This window comes from Channa argus, chromosome 7 (genome assembly GCF_033026475.1).
Source record: "Channa argus isolate prfri chromosome 7, Channa argus male v1.0, whole genome shotgun sequence".
NCBI lineage: Eukaryota > Metazoa > Chordata > Actinopteri > Anabantiformes > Channidae > Channa > Channa argus.
In genome coordinates this window covers 10585124-10608530 of record NC_090203.1, presented here as the reverse complement: position 1 = coordinate 10608530, position 23407 = coordinate 10585124, and the positions used below count along the sequence as shown (strand labels likewise).

The window sequence follows — 23407 nt, the reverse complement described above, 5'->3', positions numbered from 1 at the left end:
ACAAAAATACAGCTTTTACAAGGTGAAAATGGCCCAGCCACACTCATGCATTACTCATGCATGAAATTACACTTTTGTTATTCTCGCACAGCTTTTTTTAATTAAAGTTAATTACAAGATAGTGATTTTGCACCACAGCTTGGATGATCAAGAGTTTGCAATAAAGTTTGAGCTTATATTTGTCTTCACATCAGGTGAGATATCTCTCCTTCTGACACAAATTAACATTGTACAAACATCCTGTGGTGTTCATCTGTGGCAAAGTGATGCTATACTGACATCGTCTGTGGTTAGCAGTAGGGTAGATATTAAGGTTAGCCTCAGACTGGGGCTGTGTGCATATCCCCACTTAGTCACATAAACTGCCATTCACCTGCAAACCACACACATTCAGAATACCTCTGCATATATTTAACGTGCTTTGCTAAATTCTGCAATGCAGATAAGTTTTAAAATACTGATATAAATTTAAATAGGTACAATTTTGTAATATTTTAAGGCTGGAGCCAACAGCTAATAGATTATATTTTCATTTATACTTGTAATTAATCAGGTAACTTAATATTTTTATGTTACCACAGCTGAATGATTAAGTAAGTTTGGTAATAGCAACATGGATTACATTGCTAATAAAAAACATTATAAAAAAACATGCATTTTTATAGTTAAAGGTTGCAGAATGTTTTGTGTTGGAAAGAAGCAGGAAATGTTTTGCATTTCTAAGATAAGATATGATAAAGGAATAAAGATAATGTTCAATGTTTCGGCACAAAATATTTTAATGAATCATTCATATTCTCATTATCAACTCATTGTCAGTGAGTAACATTCTTGCCATTATGTAAAATATAACAAAGAAAAACAAAATGATAGGGAAAAGCTGAAGATTAAGGAGTGTTGTTTTTGCAGAGTCAGGGCCCCACATACTGTACGTGTTGGTGAGCAACGGCAGCCAAGGAGCAAAGAAAGATAAAAGCAGAAATATTCTGCAGATTCACATAAACCACACATACTTCCTATACAGTGACTGTATATCCTCCTACACATCTGTATGGTTTCATACACAAACAAATGTGAGCAATCAAACATTTACTGTGTAGATTATTTTCAAAAGAGCCACACAAACATAGCAAACTGTGTGCTTTTCCTCTTGATGTTTTTCAGTAATATTTTATTTCAATACAAATGATTACAGAACAACATGACCTGTGTTGTTTTTGATTTTTTGAAAATACTTAATAAACAATTATTTTGCGGAGAGTACTTTAATAGTGAAAAGGAAAAATATAATTACAGACAGTAAACAAATAATATAATAAATAACATAAATATTCACTAAACCCTTAGCACAGCAGACACATATTCAAAGATGTTGATGTAATGAAACTATAATCTTCAGCAGAGATACACAGTTTACACTTGTGTTATCTTTACCTTTAACCATTATTATCGGCCCCAGAGCCACTATGAGTCTATCACCATTCAGTTACAGATCTTTGTAAAACACTTTAGTGAGGGGGTATCCCAGAAAGCCTCTCTCTGGGGTCTCCAGCTTCATATCATCGTCACTTTCTTCATCAGTCCCCTCCGCTATATGCTGATAACCCAGTTTCTTGAAGAAGGCCTCCCCCACCTTGGATGGGTAGGGAACGTGTGCATACATTCTGTGCGCTCCAGTCTCCCTTTCTCTCTGCTCCAGACTCTGGACTAGCAGCCGACCCAGGCCCTCCCTACGATACCAGCATCCTGTCACCAGCCTGCAGATCTTCCTGATGCCTGCCCGTGTCCCACCCTCCCTGAAGATGCAGCCCAAAATCTCCCCCTTGCAGTCTGCCACCCACACCTGCCCTGCTGCCTGTTCCCTCTCTGTGGTGATCTTCTTTGTTGACATCTCCTTGTCTTTGGATCCAGTTCTGCATCTTGGCTGAAGAAAAGAAATGTTATTATATGGCTGCAATATTTTGTTACACGAATTTAGTGAAAACTACCTAGAATTACAGGCAAACCAGGAGACTAACATTTTTGGTCACTGGTGTCTTCCCACTGATCCTACAGTAGGGATTCTGCAGCGTCTCATCTTGTGTCCCCCTGTAGCTGCTGCCTACATAGTCCCAGTAGGGGCGGCTGCTGCCCAGAACCCCTGTGGACCGTGGCATTGTGATCTTGAGAAAGACAATCAGCAGGAAGACAGGAATAGCAAGAGCCAGAATAAATGAGTGGACAAGGCAGCGTAGAATTGAAGAAAAAACAGCCAGGACAAAAAGGCAGAGTGGACGAGTGAGGATGTGAAGAATGAGACGGTTTTCTGTGCCTACGGAGCCCTCCTGAAAAAAATAAGTCCAGCAGTATTTTGTTTTTCCAAGTACTTTATTGCATCAACCCAGAAAAATGCAGCCTGTCCTACATATATCTGAATATGTTCTACAAACCTTGACAAGAGCTTTGACCATCTCTATATCATCTTCTTTCATCCTTCTCATCACCACCTGATCCAGCTCCAGCCTCACCATGTTAAGGCTTTATGTTCAAACAGCAGGACAGGTGCACCAACAAAAAGTGTTAAAGTCCAACATCCACACTGTGAACAGGTAGCCAACAAAATCAGATTCATAAAGAGTACATAGACAAAACACTGGGGCTGAAATATATAGGTATCTTAGTTTATATCTAATATGTCAGACAAGTAGGTAAAATGCGTCAATGTTTTTCAATGGTTGGGAATACAGTTCAATGGACAGCAGATCCAATAGTTGCAATGTAGCATCACATCCATGATGTCTTAAAACAAAGACAGCTGGGGATTAAGCAGGATTTGAAGCATGCATGTATCTTTCTGCACGGTTACAGCACACACCGTTGCAGTTTTCATCTTCACATTTGACAGTGATCATCAAAGGAACAGTCGAAAGTGAAAAGACCTTGTTCAAATCCTTATATGGTATTACGAAGTGCTGCGGTCTCCTGACATATATAGATCCCCCTCTGCTCTTGCTCTAAAATCCGGCCCGCTTACCTTTTGCACGGTGCAGCTCCCAATAAACTAAAAGGTGCTAAGTGAACACTTTGTCCTTCTGTTTATTCTGAGGTCCGTGCAAGTTTTGCACCTTGGCTAAATGACCAGTGTCGTTTGTTGCGGAAAGAAGCAATTCTCAATACAAATCTACTCTGTTTTGCGTCAACGTTACATGTTTTCATTGTGTCGATCTGCGCCAGTTGCGTACGTACACGCCGCACGGTGCAAATGATACATGAATAGCAGACACAACGTACCCACGTGAACAGCGTTCCCAAGCGGCGATCTTTTAGTTTTTTGTTTTTATTAGAAAAAAACCCGACACTGAAGCAAATAAAAGAAGGCAAAAGACAAATGTTACAAGTAACTAACAGTTTTATTATTAAGTAATACTATTTACTATTATTGTGAAGAAAGTAGGGCATGTACAACATTGATTCACGAAACGTATTCATAAACAAATTGCCAATGACAGTATTGTTTAAACTAATATATACTGAGGTCCATGTAGAGTCTATTTAAATGTATAACATTTCTAATATGTGGCACCATGGCATTACAACACATCTAACTGAACATTCTCCCAGATCCAGGAGAACGGACTAAAGTGCTAACACGCTGAGCTCACAAACAGTGAGGCTTTCGTTCACATGTACACCTTCTTCTCTGATGTGCACATTGTTTTAGTTGGAGAACTGCATCTCTTTAGAATTCGCTATAGGTCCATTTTTTATTGCGTCTTCAGCTGATGTCTGCAGCTCTGTACTGGCTGTCAAACTGTGTTCCTTAACACACTTTTCATCTTCCTCAGTTACACTCTCATACTTTAGCTCACTACTTTGGTGAATCTCCTCATCCCCCCCACTCTCCATTCTTCCTTCTCTTAAGCTACTGGTGCTGACCTCAATAATGACAATTTCTTCTCCACTTTCCAGTTGAAATATATTTTCCATGCCCCCACCACCTTCAGCAACCCTGCCACTTGAATCACTGCAATCTGCCCCTTCTCCTATCATTCCCCCTTCACCTTCTATCAGGGCTATCATCTGCATACCCTCCTCAGTTTCCTGTTCCATCTTGGTCTCACCTGCCAGTTCAAACATCACCTCCTGCCCATCAAGGGGCACCAAACCTTGGGTCTGTGTGCAGGAAAGCTGCAGGCTGCTGTCTTGCCCTTGGCTGAACGTAGCACTGGATGACCCACTATCCTGGCCCTGTGTGTGGAAGTGTAGGACATAAGACTCTCCATGGCTGTTCTCCTCTCCTGCATGTGTCCCACCCTGCTTATTTCCACCCCAATCATGCAAAAGTGACATCATACCTTTATTTTCCCCCTTTTCTCCTTCACCTAACTCATCAGTCTTAAACTGAAGCACAAGTGACTTTCCCTCTCCCCCCATTCTTCCATTGGCTGTCTCTGCAGCTGTGTCACCTTCAAACTGTAGCACATATGACTCCCCACCCTGCTCAATATTCATTCCATCCTTTGCCTCTGCATTATTATCAAAACATAACACAAACTGTTTCTCTGTCATGGTCTCCCCTGTCCGAATTTGTCTCACATTGGTATGAGGTGTCCTTTCTGGAGTAGTAGGGACAAGAGTAGACATTGTTGCTGTGGCTACAGTGGTGGCTTGGGGGACCATAGTAACAGCCGATGGTGGTCCTGAGGTGTCCACTGTGGGGGCTACAGTGGCAGAAGATGAAAAAGTTGGAACAGTAGTGCAATGTGTTGACAGGAGACAGTGGGAAACAGTTGAAACAGGAGATAGTGATGATTTTGTGAAGGTGTTAGCAGCAGCACTAATCTGTGTGACATTACAATTTGTTACTGACACAGTTCCACCTATAGTCTTATTGACAGGAGCTGCTGCAGAATTCTGAAGAGTAACTTTTGGTTTGCGTCCCCGTCTGCCCCGTGCTGTCCGTGTGCTTTTCCCTAATATGGGCTTAGTCAGTAGGGAGTTGGCTGAGAGCGTGCGTGTTGGTGTGGCAACAGGAGTGCTTGCATTGCTATTGTTGTTGGTGATTATGATCCTGGTCTGCTGTTGTGACAGTGATACGGTCGGAAACTGGGGCAGAGTTTGGGTTTGTGTGTGGTTTAGGACTGGCTGTAGTGCTTGGATAGTCTGAAGCAAAGGGAGAGTCTGAGGCTCCAGAGCTGGTGGTGGGTTGGTGGTTGTGGGAACGAGAATCAAGCTAGACTGGCTGCCATTGTTGGATGAGCACTGCAGAAGAAAGAGGTTCTGGGGCTGACATGGTGGTGGTGGAGGAACAGGTGGAGGGGCAGGTGTAGGGGATGAAAGAGGAATGAGCTGCAAGCCGCTGGCCGTCTGAATCATAAAGTAGTTCTGTGAGGTGTTGGGGGGAATATTAAGTGCTGGCTGGGACACAATCAGGCTGCCATTGTTTCCTGAGGCTTCCAGGGTGATGGGGTTGAGCAGGGTTGTTGTGGTAGTTACGCCTCCAACACTGGCTTTCACAGCAACTCCATCTTTACCTTCACCACCCGGACAAGGCAGGGGAACACCACTGCCATGGGTACGGATGTGCCTCTGCAAGTAGGAGTGTATGACAAACTCCTTAGTGCAGTATGGGCATTTGAAGTCTTTGCGTGAGGAGTGTGTACGAAGGTGTAGCTGAAGATTGGAGGAGTGTGTAAAACTTTTATTGCAGTGTGTACACTGAAATGGTCTCTCGCCAGAATGGGTGCGTTCATGCTGCTCTCAAAGAAGAGGGAAGAGAAAAAGAGAAAACACACAACATAAGAATGACTGCAGCACATGCAGCTTAAACTCAACAGCAAGCTTACAGCTGTGTCTTTGCAGCTTGCACTGACCTGTTTGAGGTTTGATGTCTGAGAGAAAGACTTGGAGCAAATGGAGCAGGTATGGGGCCGCAGTCCAGAGTGCATCTGACTGTGTCTACGTAGACAGCTGGTGTTCTTGAAGGACTTGCCACATTCTTTACACACATATGGCCTCTCCCCTGTGTGCTGTCTCAAGTGGTACTGGTAGTGAGAGCTCCATTTGAAAGTGAGAGGGCAGTGAGGGCACTGGAATGCTCGTACACCTGTGTGTACCTGGGCAAAATGTAAATGAGAAAGAGTGGTTCATTTACACTAACACAAGTAGCAGTTTTTAATACAAAAGATGCTAATATAAATTCATTTTGGCATGTGTTCTAATAAGTATGACTCATGAAGAATGCTTAGTAGCAAACATAGGGCATATAACAAAAACACAGAAAGAATGCTAACAGAGGGGCTGAAACTGTGCCATCATAACATCTTAGCCACAAGGTGGCTGTAACTATGGAGTGTGTTATTCTACAGAATTTAGCTTATATTGCTGTTTGGATTTGTCTGTTGAAGACTGCTTCTATCTGCCCGGGTGTGTGCTAAATAGAAGAACCACAAGTCCTGTGAACTCGAGTAATGTGAGGTTCCACATTGCCCTAAATCCTGAAATTCAGGTCTTAAATCATAAATCTCTCAAGTGGAAACTTAACTCATGTCTATATATTTTTTGCAACATAAGACTTGAGCCTTACCCGCTGATGGATTGAAAGCAGCGATGACCTTTTGAAGCTCTTTCCACACTCAGTGCAGCGGTAGGGCCTTTCCCCAGTGTGATCCCTCATGTGGTACTTGAGACCTGATGAACCTTTGAAGGCTTTTCCGCATTCTGAGCAGCGGTATGGTCTCTCTGTGTAAAAGTGAGTGAAACAGTGCCATATTTGCGACAAAAAAAAATACATTTAAGATTTCCATTTTGGGGTGGGTTTTGTAGCAATATTGCACATATTACAACAAAAATAACCTTTAGTTTATTTTAAAGATTGAAAGGATTAAGTTACCTGGTTGCCCTAGATTTTTTTGGGGAAAACCTGTTTGATATTCAATATGGCATGGTAATCCTTGCCAACAATAGTGACAGGAAAGTATTTACCAAAAAGCAAACAGATTTTATACGTTCTATACAAATCTCAACTCTCGCCATGTTGGAGTGTAATTTTGTGTCTTGCTATAATATGTACCTCCAGCAGGTGTGGTCTTGCTTGCTGCTGTCTTTTTCGGGGCTTTGGTTGGTTTTACTGGCTGTTCCTCTTGCTCCTCACTGACGGCAATGATATTGACATGGATCTCTCTCTGGTCTTCCTGCTGCTTGTCAGCCTGGCTGGGAGAGGAGGGCAGTGGGAGAGACAGGGAAAGGGACGGAGGACACACTATCTCTGCCTCTGCCTCAGCCAGAAGACGCTGCTCAGGGGTGTGAGAGTGTTGGTGGGTGAGGAGTGAGGAGAGGAGGGGGAAGGAGCGGTCACAGGCAGAGCAGCTGAACTGGGAGCGGGATTGTGATGAAAGAGAGTGCATCTGGACAAACAAATGGTGGACAGTAGATGAGGTGGACAAATCATTTAGTCTTGTTACTCAAAATATAGTGCTGTAATCTGTATAGAGGTGTTAAAAAGAGAGCAATTATAACAAGTTATTCTCACTAGTGACACATGTCTATTGAGGCCTCCACTGGTCTTAAAGCTCTTATTGCAGTAGCCACATGACAGCCCTGCCCATGTGGTTCTGGCGTCTGGTGGAATGGTTTCAGAGCTCTGAGTCACTTCTGTGAAGCTCTGCAGCAGGTCAAACTGGGCCTGGGTGGTGCCCACATTCTGAGGACAAGCCAAAGGAAGTAATAAATATCAAAAACATATATCTTCAAATTGAACCTATTGACCTTATAGACCTCATGGAATTTTTTTCATCATTCAGAAATGTAATTATATAGACTGATTTAGAGGTCTGTAAGCAAGCTACATAAAACACACAAGCAGCTATCTAGATGCTCTAATTTGCTTATATTGTTCCCATTATATTTAATGTGAAGGCTTTAATTCTTTTCTCACATTTGATCCTATCACTTACTGAGTTGCTCCCATCTGCTCCCTCCGTCAGTCCAAGGAGCACCTCTGCTGTGTGACCATTTTCAGCCACTGTAGTAGTCTCCACAACCTCCTCAAAATCAGCCAGCAGGTGTCCAGCTCCCACCAGCCCATCCCCAACCTCTATCCCTGCCCCAGCACCTGTATCTCCACTGGTCCTGAGTTCCTCTGGGGCCATGTGGATGGCCTGGTGCTCCTCCAGCTCTGTTCGTGTGCCAAAGGTGTGGCTACAGCTGCCACAGCTGTACAGCAGCACACTGGCCCCAGTGTCTGTACTCAGGTGAACCTCTGTCCCGATTGCCCTAGATGTACACACATCTTCTGCTGAGGGTGTTAGGGTAAGCTGGGGGAGAAGGCTTGGATTCTGACTAGAGGAGGTAGTTGACAGGAATACTTCTTCCATTCCAACCCCAACACCATCAGTTCCTTCCTGGCTCACAAACCCCACCATGTCCCTCAAAATGGATGATGTCACTTCCTCTGCCCCTACAACTACCTCCACTACCTCTTTTCCCTTCCTTGCATCTTCTCCCCTCTTTCCCTCTTTTCCTCCTGTGTTGATGTTGGAGTGTGAGTTCTTATGCAAGGCCAGGTTTGATGAATGTGTAAAGCTTCGTCCACACTCCCCACAAATATAGGGCCTCTCGCCTGTATGTATCCTCATGTGCTGCCTCAGATTAGTAGACTGAGTAAAGGATTTGTTACACACTGAGCAGGTGTAAGGCTTGAGACCTAGATGGACATTCTTGTGTCGCCGCAGACTACTTGAGTTCTTGAAAGCCTTGGGACAACTGTCACAGGGGTACGGGCACTCTCCAGTGTGTTGGCGGAGGTGATACTGATAGTGAGAACTCCATTTAAAAGTCAGGGGACAATAGGGACACAGGAAGGTACGTACTCCAGTGTGGACACTCTGATGGACCTGAGGATAGACAGAAATGTATCACTTATTTGTAATCATTCTAATTTCCAGGCACTGTTTATGAAATTTGGTTGTTTGACATCTCACCTGTAGCAATGAGGAGCGTTTAAAGGCTTTGCCACAGTCCTGACATTTGTAAGGCTTCTCCCCTGAGTGAGACCTGCATAAGAAAAGTAACTATTGATGACTACTTTAAAAACCTAGCTGCATAAATTAAAAGGTATAATTTATCAATTTTAGCCTTATATTACCTGTTATGTGAATTTGGACAGCTTGAAAATATCAAGTCTTCAGTATTACAGTGCAGTGTTATTCGCTTGTTAAATTTATGCTCAGATCATCCTCATGTGAATAAGCACTTATTCCTCTATTAACTCATTCATTTCACAGTTTTAGGGGGAAATCTCTGACCTGGTCTTGGGGGACTCACAGGGCATTCTTTTGTTAATTAATTTCCAAAAGAGGTGCAGAGAAATCAATACTGTAATAAAATATAATTTTATATGAGATCGCCTTGTTTTGCAAAAGACGTCAGCACAATCTGTATCAATCTGATACAGTTTATGATCATTTTGCATTGTATTTATAAACTGACTTCACTTGCAACATGACATCCTTTATTTTTTTTGTGTTAAAATGTTAAAATGTTTTGTTGAAGGCTAATGGCAGTTTACTGTAAGCATTTGGCCACTGATGGGTATTTCAATTATTTCAAATTATAGAGCGAGTGCATGTTAATGTGTGTTTAAAATGCTGTACTTCTTGGCAACATTTGTAAACATTGCTCCATTTGACAAGTCTAGAAGTCTGCTCACATCAGTGCAGAAAGTACTGGTTTCAGGACAACATATAACAAGGTCATTGTATGTGGATGGGAAAGAAATCTAATGCATTACAAAAATACTTAAATAACACGTTACAGTATTGTAGATCCATACCGCTGGTGGTAGAGCAGAGCAGAGGAGCCCTTGAAGGCCTTGGGGCACAGGTTGCAGCGGTAAGGTCTCTCATTGTTGTGGCTCCGCTGGTGGTGGGTCAGCCTGGATGACCACCTAAAGCTCTTGCCACAATCCATACACTGGAAGGGATGGTCCGACTGCTCGGACTGCTGAACTGGTCCTGACACTGATGAAGTCACCATGTCCAGAACCACCTCTTCTCCACTCTCTACTACCCCCTTGTCTCTCTCCACCAGCTCTCCTCTCTCCCGGTCATCTTCACCATCCTCCCCTGAGCCCAGAAGGGATGGAAAAGGAGAAAGAGAAGTGGTGGACTGAGGTGGTAGGAGTTCTGCTTGGACCACTAAGGCAACTGAGTTTGCCATTACCAGAACGAGCTGGTGGCAGATGAGGGCATTCTCAAGAAACACGTGTGCATCAGTTTTGGTGCAGTATCATGTTTTTTTTCTTCTGTGTATTTAAAATAATCCTTCCCTGTCAAGCACTGGAAGCTCCAACTGTCATCCCAAATGGATAGTTCAGGACAGGTCTGACATAAAGCCAAATGGAAAGAAGCACAGTATTATGATTTGGTAGCTCATGGTAAGAATGTTGCCTTTAAATTCCACCCCCTGACTTCATCCCTCCCCCCTGTCAATGAAGCTGCTTTCCCCCTCCCCGCTGTCTCCTGGCCGTCAGTCCGTTTGTGGCGTCCCCGCAGTGCGATGCTTATCAGCAATACACTCACAGAGGCTGCAGCTAAGTTACATATTAAGGTACTTTGTAAGTGTCTCCGTATGCATCTGTTCAACCGTGCAAGCCAATAGACAACAACAACAAATGTGTTTTTTTACTGTATCTACAAAACCAGCCATTGGCCTCCATTTAAAGCTAATCTAGCCTTCGTCAATGCTGAACAGCTCCGTTAAAATGTTGGAGAAAGACGTGGATGTAGACAGGCTGAAGCAGTACTCACCGCGCATGTTTAACTTATATCGTTGATATTGTGAAAATTGACCGGGTACCGCAGTGCTAATCCACACAACCTTAACAATAAACACAGCACAAACTAACAGCAGTTCTCCGCCCGATGATGTCTTCCAAGAACAACGGTGACGATTGGCTGTTTCCTACAACTGATGGGATACTCCCATTGGCTAGGAGCCTCAACGGACAGATTTACGTTTTCAACCTCTTTTCAAAATATTTACCACTACCAAAATGACCGCACTTGTCAATTGTGTTTCTACACTCAAAGACATGAAAAAAATTAACAGGTGCTTTTAAAATTGTAAATTTATTCTTAGCTAGTAGTTTGGCTGTAGCGCACGGACTTCTGGGTAATGTAGTCTCACTGGCCATGCATTTTTCCTGTCTATACTTATGCATGTGATCCAGCTTGCTCTGCCGGTTTAGTTAACCACAAATACAAAAGATATACTTAAATCCCTTGTGCACATTCTTTAGTTTTTATTTCACCAAGGCACATATTTCACATTCTGGCTAATCAGTGTGTGGAAGAGGCATCTTGATGTTACAACAATAATTTAATCATGATGTTATAATAATAGTAAATAAGAATAAAAATTGTATAAAAGTACAAAAAAAGATTGGAGGCTTGCTCCACTGCAGCATAAAATAAATAGTTCCACCAAATCAATTAAATAAATAGTCAATACTGTAACAAATACTAGAAGAATTAACATAAAATTTAGTGTTTAAGTTGATAAAGTAAGCTACAATACATTGTAGAAAACAACATAATACACAAAGGACTGTATACAACAATTTACATTCTCGAACATTTATGTACACCTGTACAGAACATAGTGTCACAATACATAGTATTTTAAGGCTTTGGGTGTCTAACTAAAAACAACAAACTTTCCTAACCCAAAGCATAGGTTTAAAATCAGCCTTCTGACTCTTTCAAGAGGCTAATCCTAACAAGTTTGTGCAAAGAATCTAATCTGGTCCATCAGTGCTCAGCAACAGGGCATACTGTATTCATACAGGTTTACCACAGCAATATGCCTCCTTGCCTGTGGTAAAAAGTGAAAAAAGCAAAAAATAATTACTTCTCTTTGGCTAACATTTACATTAATCTTAGAATCGGTAAGTTGATATGTTATATGCGTGGCACTTGCTTAGAATCACATCTTCTAAAATGTTTATTTTTAAGGGCACTGTAAGAGAGTTAGTGAAAACCATGACTGTCCCAAATGTATGCTACATCTACTGGAAGAAGTATTGGCTGAAGAAATACACAAATGCACACAAAGTAAATTAGTTTAAATCAAAATTCATCATCTGCGCTACAGGGGTAGGAAGTGCTACTCTGGGTTTCTTGAGCATCAGTGAGACACAAAACAAAAAGAAAGATGACAGAGACGTTGAGAAATAAATTCACGTTAATACAGAAATAAAGATGAGAGTAACACAATACAACAGCAAATAAATAAAATTAAATAAATTACTAACAGTCAATAAATAAATAAATACATAAATAACGTCATGAACAAGGCTTTTAGGTAAGAGTTTGGGGAATTATGACATGATCTTAGACTGCCAGTTGGCTTTAGCAGGAATCTTGATGGTTGGAACTTGCTGCACTGTAAAGCATCCTCATTGATGGAAACACACATTCTTTATCACACATGTCAAGGCTGATGTTAGGCCTCTTAAGGGATGCTACTGACTTTGGCACAGACTGACATGGTCTTAATTCCCCTTTGGCTTAGGCGGAACCCAATAAATCATCGGGAATCTTTAGCCATAATATTTATGATTCATCATTGTACTGCAGTAACTTTGGGCTTGAGACTAAGAAATGCTCTGTATGCCCAGTCACAGAACAGCTTGAAGTGTTGAAGGAGCTCATGACTGGACTGCAAGACATCAAACTGATAGGGGAGCTGAGTGGGGAGGGAGGGGGTTGCAGGAATGAGCTTTGGTGCTTCAACCCTCTGCATCTGTAGGAGAAAAGACAGGTAGACAAAAAGATTTGAAAACAATTCATTGTCAGCGACACACTCGTGTGGGAAATTACCTATCGTTTACTCCTAAAACTCACATAGTGAAGTTTAAGATTAAAACCTGAAAATAACTGAATCAAAAGGTGAAACACAGCTCTTTACCTGACGGTGCAGCAGGTTAATGAGAGATTTCATTTCTCTGATCATCTCCACCAGCTTGGGCACTGCAGGGTGGTGGTGCTTCTTTGAAACCTTGTTCAGCCATTCAAAGTGGTGTTCATACAGCTTCAGGTCAGCATGCAGCTGAGAGAGTGTAGGCTTCAACTGGAAACAACACAGACATACTTTAGAGACTCAGCATGGGTGTGGCAAGAAGTAACTGAGTGGACAGAAATAGATCAGCCCCTCATCCCCACAAATACATTATCAGTGGATTACCTCAAGATTGTTGAGGTCATTGGCTGATCTGTTGCCCATTTCTGGCAGAGACCTGAACCTGTGTGGCTCCACATCGGAATCAAATGCATGTTCCCTCTAAAAAAGAAATCAAGACACAGAGCAGCCCATTAGTAATTTGCATGAGTGCAATTTTATGCATCCTGAGACAAGTCACGGGAGTATGAGGAAAAGATTAGTCTTGCAGCTTGATTGGATGTCTGTTTCTGTGCTTGGAAACAGTAGCTCTCACTGCGGGGTGTGTGGATGATTGGGTCAGTATAAGTTCACCCACATTTAACCTTCCCAAATGTCAACAATAAGAGCAAACGACCTGAACCCACAGGATGTTTTCTACAGGGAGTGAGGATAACAACATATGCAGTGACTAAGAAAGCTCCAAGTGGGACAGACAACACAGAGCTGTAGGGAAACTCCAGGGTCACAGCTATAAAAAGATGGAATGACGCAGTTCTGCTGCCCAGCTTGAGATGTGTTGTAAACTATGTCCAGACAGCAGATGCAGGTCTTCTCGCAGCCAGCAGAGGGGGGTGATTGACTTGAATGCAGATTTTTGGAATTCTACTTTACAAAGGCAGCTGTGCTAATAGGTAGTTCAATTTAGTACTGAAGATGCTGGCCTGATTCAGTAATGAATGGGGCCAAAATGGATATGACTGATGTGGCATGCGTCATTACCAATCAGCAAAGGAACATAACAACATTAGGATGATGAGTGCTGAGAAATGTTTTGCGTAAAAAGGTTGTGTGTGCTTAATGCTTCCTTAACTTGTTATGTTGTTTTCTCATTTCGGCTGTTTGCTTCCAGTTGTTTGTGTTGATGTTTTTTGTGATGAATGTGCTCTATTGTCTCTCATGTCTCTCTGTCAGCCTTTCATAAGAGATCACTTATGTTTGTGGTCTAATGTTTTGTCTCCATTGCTTTTGTCCTTTAACATCCCTTGTTAGCCTGCTCTTTTCCCCTTTCTCTCTTCCTCATACCAGGTGCACAAGCATATGCAACATCACACGCACATGTGCATGCATGCACACACATACACCAGTGGCTTGTCATCTAGTTGGCTCTCTGATCTCTTCATCTCTTGTGGTTTGTGCTCCATCTTTCTCAGCCTTTAATTCTCCCTCTTATCCTCTTTTCTTGCTCTCTCCATTGTGACCTCACTCGACACAACTTAGCATCCAGCCTTTTTCTTCCTGAATGCAAATACTGGAATGTGATAAATCTTTTTGATTTTTATCAAGTCACTTTGCTGTGGCGACCGAAAGCAAAACATTAAACACCGCACCTACACAATCATGACAATTTACAGAGTCTTCAGTGTACTCACACACACATACACACAGCCGCAACAATGTATATACACAAATTCATACACACGTATGTAGTTATATACACACATTTGTACCTATATTGTATGCATGCAACCTCACACAGACTCACTCACACACATGCAGAGTTGCAAACGTATATACTGTAGACCGCCGCGCCTGCATGGACACACACATGCACACACACATGCACACACATACACACACACACTTTTCTCTATGTAGACCATGAGTTTTATTGCTTTTTGCAGGGACTTTCCATGGATTCCCATTCTATTTATCTTTCCTAACTTTGTCCTCTCTTCAATGGAATTTCAGACAAGAAAAAAAAAAAAAATCTTCCACGTTACTGAACACTTTCTAATATTGTCCCCAACACTCTTCGATAATGTTGGCTTTTAGCAGCTGGACCGCAGGAGTACTGCTGAACACAATGGCTTTCAACATTCAAAGCATCAGTCCCACACACGCTTACCAAGCACACACTCACACACACATTTTGAACAGTATTTACTTGCCAAGACTAGAGAGAGTATGTAGCTATTTTTGATTTTATCCCTTAAACAAAAGAGTTTTAAGTTTTGCATAATGCAAAAATAGAATCTAGATCAGTCATGTGTAACTGGAGATCCAGAGATATGATCCCGCTTTCTTTTCACCTGTTAAAACATGGTGTTGATACACAATCAGAAGCTGGAACAAATCTTGGCCAAGTTCTCAAATCTGATTTTCCTACCAACGTGACTATCAACAAAATAGGCTTTTGGGCCATAAATGTTAGTAATGTAGATGCAAGTGATTCACATTTCTCAGGGGAAAAAAAACTTCTTCGACTTCATCCAGACTTCCACAGTCTCACCGCAGAACATAAACATGTTTTTGTATAAATAGGCACGTGCTATACTTTGCTGTGATTTCACAGATACTATGGTTGGCACTTCAGCCTTAGTTAGATAAAGGTACAGTGTTTATGTATTTTCATATATGTCTTGATGGAAGATATTAAAGAGATAGATGTAAGTTTTGTTTTTCTATGTCTTTGACCATGTCCCTTTGTTGACTGATCTCCGTAAATGGGTGTTTATTCTTCTTAATTCTACAAAACTTTATTATTTATATTAATTTCATTGCACATTCACTGGATGAAGGCACTTGCCTGGCCACCAGTCTTTCTGCCGCCACCCACAGCCAGGTGACCAGGGAGACCAGGAGGTTGCTGAGTCAGACCTCCCCTCCCTCTGGAGTTCAATGTGGATTAAAAGTGAGCTCACTCAGGTCAAATCTCCCCTGAGGCCTTTGCCCTGATCTAAGAATGCAGATGAACTTCAGCCATTTTGTCATTAATGAAAGCTGCTTAATTCAGATTAAAGTCCTGAGTAAACACAGTCCATGATGCAAAGTTAGAGGTGTTTGAAGTGTGACGTCTACCTAAACTGACCGATAACATTAGCCCAAAAATTCCATTAAGGGAAGGGTCAGTCCCAAGCATCCTTTCCCTCCCTCACAATAATAACTCAATTAGCATAGAATTCTCAGGATCTCATTAGCTTCTCCTCCAATAAGAACCTGAGATTGGCAATTACTGTGACAACATGGTCACTTACCAACAGTTCCTGGGTGAGCTTCATTAGATTTTTGGTCTGATTGGACAGTTTATCCATGTCAGTGGGCCGCCGCTGTGGTACTGGAGAGGCAGAGGTGAACACAGGCAGCTGGGCCAATAGCAGCGAGAAGAGGAGTGATGAGGAGGAGTCGAGCAGCACTGGAGGGGTAGAACAAAACGGAAGCAATTAGTGGAGAAGCGCTGTCATCTCGGCATAATGATAGTGACCTCAGGCCACAGCTGTCAGGACTAGGGGAAGATATTGCACCATAATATAAACAATAGCTGCAGACTTGGCAGATGAATCCCTAGAAGCTTGAGTGTCAGAGTCATGTTTTCACAAGCTGAATGCAAATCATTAAATCATTAAAAACCGGGCTTTGACACCGAATATCACCATCACTCCTTGATCATAAGCAAAGCAATGAATGCTGCTGATTGTCACACCTGCAACTGGATAGGTAGGTGAGTTGGTGGTATAAATTATATAGTCCAAGCCAAGTCAACTCTCTAACAGTAAGCTCATTCATTCTTTCCCTTTCAAGTTCAAATACAAGGTAGACTAAGTATTAAAAGGGAACCACAGTGGTGTTGAAATGAAATGCTTGATAATTACAGGTGAACCACAAGAATCGCTGCCAGAAAAACACTGCAGGAGCATATGAGCTCCTTGTCCTGGTATAACTTTTAACAGTTTAGGAAATAAAGCTGTTCATCCTGCAAATCATCAGTCATAAAGCCAGTTGTTAGAAGTTATCCAATAAATAAAGTATTTGATGTCCATATAGGGAGAATGGAAAAGTTATTAACAGTCATGTAAACGTTCTGTACCCACAATTTAAAAATATTGACGTTCATAAATTAAGTAGCAGCGGAAATAGAAGAGATGATTTACATTTAGCAATTATACATTAAAACAAGCTCATACATTTCACTTACATTTCATATTGGTTCGGATCCAAGAGATGGGTGAACCAGCAGAGAAACGTAGATAAATAAATAAATTGAAAATTAATTAATAGATTGAACTCCGGAAATTGTCACGTGCTCCAGTTTCTTCTTCGCACTTTTCTGGCAGTGAGGAGGAAAGTTGTTAGAAGAAGATGAATGAGAGAGAGCAAATGGATGAGTGCAGCACTCAGGGAGAGAAAGGGAAAAAAGTTAAGGTAAAAGTCAGTATCGCCAAACTTTCACTCTTTGGCAGAGTTTGAGATGAGCCCTTGCAGTCTGTATGGAGTGTTGAAGGCAGAGAGACACTTAGACAGTTTGGAGAGAGGCAACAGAAATGCAGAGAGAGGGATGCGAGTGTGGTAAGTCCAATTTTTGCGCGCAGTGAAGTGTTTAGGCTTGTTTAAAACTTCCCTTATAAAGACGTCGGGCCTATGACACATCGGCAGTGACTCACTTCATTCATAAAAACACGCTCTCTCTCTCCCTCTTTCCTCCTCCCCTCTTTGCTGCTTGTCTCCCTTTACGAAACTTAAAAAAAATGTTCCGTTGTTTTTTCTTTTTTTTTCTTTCCTCTATCACTTTCTCCCGTCCTGTCCTGTCCATATCTCCAGCACTCCCTCCGTCGCATCGCGCTACCTGTACCAATCAGTCCTATCTACCTCCTTCTATCTTTCCATCTCCAAATCTCTTTTCCTCTCTCTCTCACTCTCTCTCCGTATGTCTCTCTATCACTGCAGACTTTTAAAAAAGCCCATTGTTTTCATATGTATCAGCATATCTCATGTAACCATGTGCCTTATAGTGCTACTTTTACCTGTTCTTTCCTTTTCTTGTGCTGGCTGGTGTTCTCTGTTGTATTTAAGGGTGAAATGTCACAGAAAGTGTGTTTCTGCTTGTGTTATTTAATTTATGGCACTGCTGTTTTAAGCTACACGTGCCACATTCCCTGTATTATAGCTAATACGCAGAGCAAACACCTTTTCTCTCCCATATTTCTCTCCCTCCTTTTCTCACCCCTTGCTTTTTTTTCAGAACCCCTCCTGAGACAGCAGCGTGTTATTTCCACTGCCCCCCACCCACCTCCTTCTCTCTCTTTTTTTGCTCCTTCTCTCACTCTCCAGGGTGAAGGAAAGAGTGAGGAGTGAGAGACGGATAGTACAGGAGAGAGGTGTTGTACAGACCAGAAGGGGACTCTGAAAGTGTCACATAGAAACTGTGAGGGGACGCACGCACACACACATACGCACACCACAAGACGTTTACACAGACGCATGCTTAAAGGGCGGAGGGTGGTAGATGGGGTCAACACAGTAGACACACACCCACAAAATATGCACATGGATGCACACACACACACATGCTGGGTCAAAGAAAAACATGCTGCTCTAGTAAACCAAAACATGGCAGAAGATGCTTTCTAGCACAGAATCACACACTCTTCCACACTCTACCATGCTGAAACATCACAGTCTAGTGTACACACTCTAACATGATTTCTCACACTCTCTCTATGTTTCTTTGACTTTTTCATACAAACACACACGCACACACACACACACACACACACACACACACACACACACAGCAGACCAGCCTGGAAACACTCAGTCAGGTGCAGTAAAGTGTGGCCTACTGTTGCAAAAGTTAGTTTCCAATCATCACACAGGGACAGTTAGTGCATTACACTGTACACATACTGTATATACCAAGACAGTCACAGTGTCACGCACACACACACAATAAGAGAAAGGAGGAGAAAGAGAGAGACCAGAGAAAAGGAAGAAAGCACTTGTGAGTCTGGGTGTATGATTAGGAGACCCTCATTCACAGACATACACTCATGGTGTGGTTTGAAAATAATTAGTGGTGGGCCTTGTATGCGCACACTCGCACACTCATACACATATACACATACAGTTGCCAGTTTGGTGGTAGGCCAACACAGACAAACAAACACCCCCCAAATGATCAGGGCCTGGTGGCAGCAAGTGGGTGGCAGAGTTGTTGTGGTAAAAAGGGTCATGCTCTGTTTTTTTGGGTCAACAGTAAAGAAGAAAAGCAGGGAAAGAAGGCGAGCAGAAGGAGAAGAAGAGGAAATAGATGAGTGCGGTTGGACATAAGGAGATATTGACACACTCGCTCTTTTTAATTTACCACATCAAAGGGCCGTTTGAAGACACAGCTGGGGAGAGAAGAAAAGAAAGAGTGAAGTTAGTCACTCTCCCTCATTCCCTCTATGGGCTGCCTCTTGTGATGGGGGTCTCCTGGGTGGTTCTGAAGTACACAGTCCTCTGTTAGGCCATCCACCAGTGCTGATAACTCACACATATGACACCGGTTGTGTGTCCTTTGAGTGTGTGTGTTTGTGAGTGTGTGTGTGTGTGTGTGTGTGCGTGCCTGCATGTGCACAAATGCCGGTGCGCAATATAAAACAGACCATGAATTTTTGTTTAGACTTTTGTTTTTGTGTGTGTGAGAGAGTGAGCACACACTGGCGCATGCCTTTTGGAAAAGGGGGAATCCAGGGTTTGTGTAAATGGGTGTGCATACAGTATATGTGTGTAATTATGGGTATGTGGTGGTATAAATGCGGTGTCTGTATAACGTGCATGGGCATAGTGTTTGTGTGTGCGTCTGTGTGTGTGTGTTTGTGTGTGGCCTTCATATGCTACCCATTACATCACCAATCTGTGTAAACCACCATAGGAGGAGAAACAGAGTGAGACACTCAGGCTAAGACCTCAAAGACATCAGAGAGGAAGGGGAACCTGTGACAGGGCCTGCCAGCCGGCCTCACGGCCGGACAGACTTTGCTCACACGAGCTTCTCTCAATTCAGTCATGCTTTACAGTAGGTTTCCTGTATTCACACATTATTATGACTCAAATCATTTGAATGCCTTGCACTCTTCTCTCACCTTTTTGGCAGGTTGTTAATTCATAAAGCTGGTAACTTCATTTATTTGCCAAAATAACTTTCATGACATCGATTTAAACTCATTCAGCATACGTACATTTACTTTCACAATTTATTTCTCTGACGAGTAAAAGCTTGAGCAAGAATAGAATTTTTATATTGGGGATTTTTATTCATTGTTTACGTTGGTGTGACTCGAGTTGTGGTCTGATTATGAAAACAAATATCAAATCAACTCATTCTGATAATGTTGATTTTCCAATAAATGTTTATTGCCATGGCTTAATTTCCATGTCCAGGTGGATGATAAAGTGGTCGTGTGGATTTTAGGGTTAAGTCTCATGTTCTGATTACCTCAGAGTGTCATATGTAAACATTAAAAATGCTGGCCATGACGCAATGCTGCTCCGATGGTAAAAGGGACTATGGGAGAAGGAGTAGTAATAAATTGACTATTTTTATGTTGCACCCTCATTTCCTCTTGGGAATTCCAGCAGGGCCTAAGTAAACAAATGCAGAGATTATGTTCAAAGGGAAACCAAAGGTCCGACCTATTACTGTTAATATTTACTCTCCTATAACAGGGCACTTTCAAGTTTCCCCATGACCTGCTACGACTCCTCTCTTCTTCCTCTCTACTCCGTCATTCTGTCCTCCATTCATCCTCTTCTGTTCGCCGCCAAGTACGTGACTGGAACAATGTATCCTATCTGGGGAATTGTCACCCTAATCCTAACATTACCCTAATCCTATGCCATCATTTCTACATTCCCCCTTCTCCCCTTTACGTGCCCCTTTATACAACCTACGTCAGAGAGCAAGTGAATGTGTTAATAGTTCGGGGGTGGTGTGGTGGGGGAGGAATAGTGACACACAGGAGGGGGCAGCAGTCATTGGCAATAAAGTGACGTTTGTGACTTTCTCTTTCTCCCTGTCAGAAATCAATGTCAATGTGCTCTTGTCCACTTTCAACTGATATATGACAGGAGACCCTCCTCTAAAGCCCCTTCTATCTCAACTCGACTGGCCATTCTTCAGTAGTGCGAAATCCCCAAGGATGTGATTTACAAATTATGCGTGTCAATTGCTCTCTTCCTTTTCCATGTGAACAACTCAGTTGAGACAGATATGGCTGTTGTGCATCTGTTGCTTTGCCTTTTTTATTAGACCATTAAAGGAGGACATTAACCAGCATCATTATTGCAGGTTTCCTCCACTGGCTTAGCTCACAGAGCCGCGCAAAGGGCAGGATGCAGGGATGAAAGGGAGATCATGAGGTAAATGCCTCTTCCGGCAGAAACTGGGGGAGCAAAATCTTTAAATCAGCTCTCTATTAAACACACATTTACAAGGCTCATTTTGTTTGGAAACCAAACTCTCTGGTATGTGATAAAACACCGTGCATGTGTACACGCAATGACAAGAGTGTGTACGCCTGAATGCATACGTGCGTGTGCAACAGTGCGAGTCAGCTGAAGCCCTCTCTGACTTGGTGTTGCTCACCTGCTCACGTTTCCCTCTCAGTCACTGTGTCTGAGCAGTCCTGCGTCTGCAAGTGAGGAAATCTGTGAATGAACGAGTTGAAGCAATAGGTCACAGACAGAATGTGAGAAGGAGTCGAGGGGGGAGGGCGATACAGCGGGAAGCAAGCAACCCACGCAAAAGGAACTTTTTACTGTGCAAACACTCTTTCCATCTACTTTGCTTGCTCTCTCCATCTCAGACTGGTGTTAATGCACTCGAAAGCCCAGGCCTGTCTCAGAGCTCCCGCTTTCTCCTTTGCTTCTCCCTCCCGCTCCTCTCACCACCATTCTCAGTTGCCCTAAACATTCTTTCCTCCTCTGTCATTGCGTGTCCTGTCTGCATCCTTCTCTCTCCTCATCTCTTCCTCATTTGAAAGTGATTCCCCTCAGATCCCTCTTACTTTCTCTGTTGCACCCATGCTTCCACTTCACATCCCTTTTTTCCCTTGGTCTCTCTGTTTTCTCTGCTGCTGTCTGGTGTGCGGGAGTATCGATGCAATATAAGCATTACAAGCCCCAAATATTCAAAGTAAGTGTAATCAAACATGGTTTGGATGTAAACAGTGAACTACTGCCCCAATCATCCTGTGGAGTTCAAGTTCTTTGGAAGTTAAAGAATAAAAACGGTAGAGTGAAAGTGGAGTTTCTATTTTTGTAGCATTCCTCCTCCTGCAGATTAGTTACCCCAGAGACATTACTTGTGCATTCTTTGCCCCTTTGTCAGTCTTGTACGATTTGTGTATATGTGTATGTGTGTGTTTGTGTGTGAGTACTGTATACTGTATCAGTGCTGACCGCTACTTGCCGGTGCGCCATGCATCTGCGTCAGCCACACACTGATCCTGTAGTTGTGTTATTCTACGGAAGCTGAGAGCTGCTGACAAACACTGGGGGAGGGGGTGTGTGAGTGTGTATGTAAGGGGACCGTGAGGCAGCAGACGATGGGGAAAGAGTGAGGGGAGCGGGAAGACAAAAGAAAGAGATGTGACGTCGCAGTTTGCCCTATGAAGTGACTTTGTCAAAGTGATGTGACCTCAGTCACATGGGGGAGGGTGGAAGGATGCCCTTTTGCAGACAGATGGTCTCACACAGACACACAAACAAACGTGCACAAACACACATATGCTTACGTCTGTAACACAGTTCACCCGAAGCATTTAAAAAAATTTATAACCCACTACCCCCTTTAACCTGCGATGGCCTGGCTGTTTCGATGAATGCTGACGCACTTCAGGCCCCTTCATCACTGGTCATTCATTAAATTAACACTCATTAAAGGCTGACAATCATAAATCAACCTCCCACAACAATGATAGCAGATAACACAACATATAACAGAGTACATGGGCAGCTGTATTGATTCTACCATCGTTCCTGTGCGTCAGCAAAACAGAGTGTGTAAATTTCATCATAACTAAGAGCAAACACAGGAAAGGAAATTTCATATCCGCATGTTCTCTATGTTTTGTTTTGAAGTAGTTTACAAATGACAATCAGGGAACTGGAATAGAGCACAACAGTTTGCAGACGGAGTGCATTTGAAAATGTTTGGAAATCAAAAAGACTTCATTCCACATTCAGCAGGCTGTGCTTTGACCGCACAGGGAGGGAAGGCTGGACCTTAAGTTCACTGAAATGTCAACTTTGGTTTGAAATGACTTTGACTCAAAGCGGTGTAAACGGGGCACAGAAGATACACTCTTTTCCTTTTACAGATTGAAATTTCTACAGTTGTTGCATTTTTTGCTTGCATTCTTGTTGTTGTTGTTGTTGTTGTTGTTTAGCATTCTCTTGTTAAGAAAAACATTTCATTTACAATGTAATGGATAGTTCAGATTATGTA

At 42.5% G+C, this 23407-nt stretch overlaps 3 protein-coding genes across 10 annotated transcripts; all 3 read right to left on the bottom strand.

Moving 5' to 3' along the window:
- Nucleotides 1-768: 768 nt before the first annotated feature.
- On the bottom strand, nucleotides 769-3226 carry nat14 (N-acetyltransferase 14 (GCN5-related, putative)). Of its 6 annotated transcripts, none has more exons than XM_067510920.1 (4): nucleotides 2855-3226; nucleotides 2430-2517; nucleotides 2019-2324; nucleotides 769-1924 (listed from the first exon to the last, which is right to left on the bottom strand). In XM_067510920.1, exons 2-4 carry the CDS (start codon nucleotides 2508-2510, stop codon nucleotides 1487-1489), a joined length of 825 nt encoding a protein of 274 aa, XP_067367021.1. In that variant the 5' UTR covers nucleotides 2511-2517; nucleotides 2855-3226; the 3' UTR covers nucleotides 769-1486. The 6 variants fall into 6 exon arrangements, with proteins under 6 accessions (XP_067367021.1, XP_067367024.1, XP_067367020.1 ...); XM_067510923.1 differs by having other exon boundaries at nucleotides 2019-2162; XM_067510919.1 differs by having other exon boundaries at nucleotides 2430-2578; nucleotides 3014-3226.
- Nucleotides 3227-3370: 144 nt separating this feature from the next.
- On the bottom strand, nucleotides 3371-10932 carry znf628 (zinc finger protein 628). 3 transcript variants are annotated; one of them, XM_067510915.1, is made up of 9 exons: nucleotides 10788-10932; nucleotides 9812-10361; nucleotides 8961-9033; nucleotides 7935-8873; nucleotides 7511-7681; nucleotides 7052-7385; nucleotides 6566-6720; nucleotides 5853-6095; nucleotides 3371-5733 (listed from the first exon to the last, which is right to left on the bottom strand). In XM_067510915.1, the coding sequence occupies exons 2-9, from the start codon at nucleotides 10195-10197 to the stop codon at nucleotides 3697-3699; spliced, it is 4338 nt and encodes a 1445-aa protein (XP_067367016.1). In that variant the 5' UTR covers nucleotides 10198-10361; nucleotides 10788-10932; the 3' UTR covers nucleotides 3371-3696. The 3 variants fall into 3 exon arrangements, with proteins under 3 accessions (XP_067367016.1, XP_067367018.1, XP_067367017.1); XM_067510917.1 differs by having other exon boundaries at nucleotides 9812-10103; nucleotides 10788-10926; XM_067510916.1 differs by having other exon boundaries at nucleotides 9812-10329; nucleotides 10788-10923.
- Nucleotides 10933-11264: 332 nt separating this feature from the next.
- Nucleotides 11265-17528, bottom strand: il11a (interleukin 11a). Its single transcript, XM_067511776.1, has 5 exons — nucleotides 17114-17528; nucleotides 16176-16333; nucleotides 13225-13320; nucleotides 12949-13110; nucleotides 11265-12783 (listed from the first exon to the last, which is right to left on the bottom strand). Exons 1-5 carry the CDS (start codon nucleotides 17118-17120, stop codon nucleotides 12604-12606), a joined length of 603 nt encoding a protein of 200 aa, XP_067367877.1. The 5' UTR covers nucleotides 17121-17528; the 3' UTR covers nucleotides 11265-12603.
- Between the last annotated feature and the right edge of the window lie 5879 nt (nucleotides 17529-23407).

Bases quoted from the DNA above. Each gene is read 5' to 3' on its own strand.
- nat14 (XM_067510920.1), bottom strand. From the start codon at position 2,510: ATGGTGAGGCTGGAGCTGGATCAGGTGGTGATGAGAAGGATGAAAGAA. The intron at 2,325-2,429 runs GTTTGTAGAACA...TATTTTTTTCAG, and splicing joins TGGTCAAAGCTCTTGTCAAG to GAGGGCTCCGTAGGCACAGA. The intron at 1,925-2,018 runs GTTAGTCTCCTG...TCTTTTCTTCAG, and splicing joins AGACACCAGTGACCAAAAAT to CCAAGATGCAGAACTGGATC.
- znf628 (XM_067510915.1), bottom strand. From the start codon at position 10,197: ATGGCAAACTCAGTTGCCTTAGTGGTCCAAGCAGAACTCCTACCACCT. The intron at 7,682-7,934 runs GTAAGTGATAGG...GCTTGTCCTCAG, and splicing joins GAGCAGATGGGAGCAACTCA to AATGTGGGCACCACCCAGGC. The intron at 7,386-7,510 runs GTGAGAATAACT...TTGTTTGTCCAG, and splicing joins TCAATAGACATGTGTCACTA to ATGCACTCTCTTTCATCACA.
- il11a (XM_067511776.1), bottom strand. The intron at 13,321-16,175 runs GTAAGTGACCAT...TTTCTTTTTTAG, and splicing joins AGCTCACCCAGGAACTGTTG to AGGGAACATGCATTTGATTC. The intron at 12,784-12,948 runs GTAAAGAGCTGT...TTTCTCCTACAG, and splicing joins TTAACCTGCTGCACCGTCAG to ATGCAGAGGGTTGAAGCACC.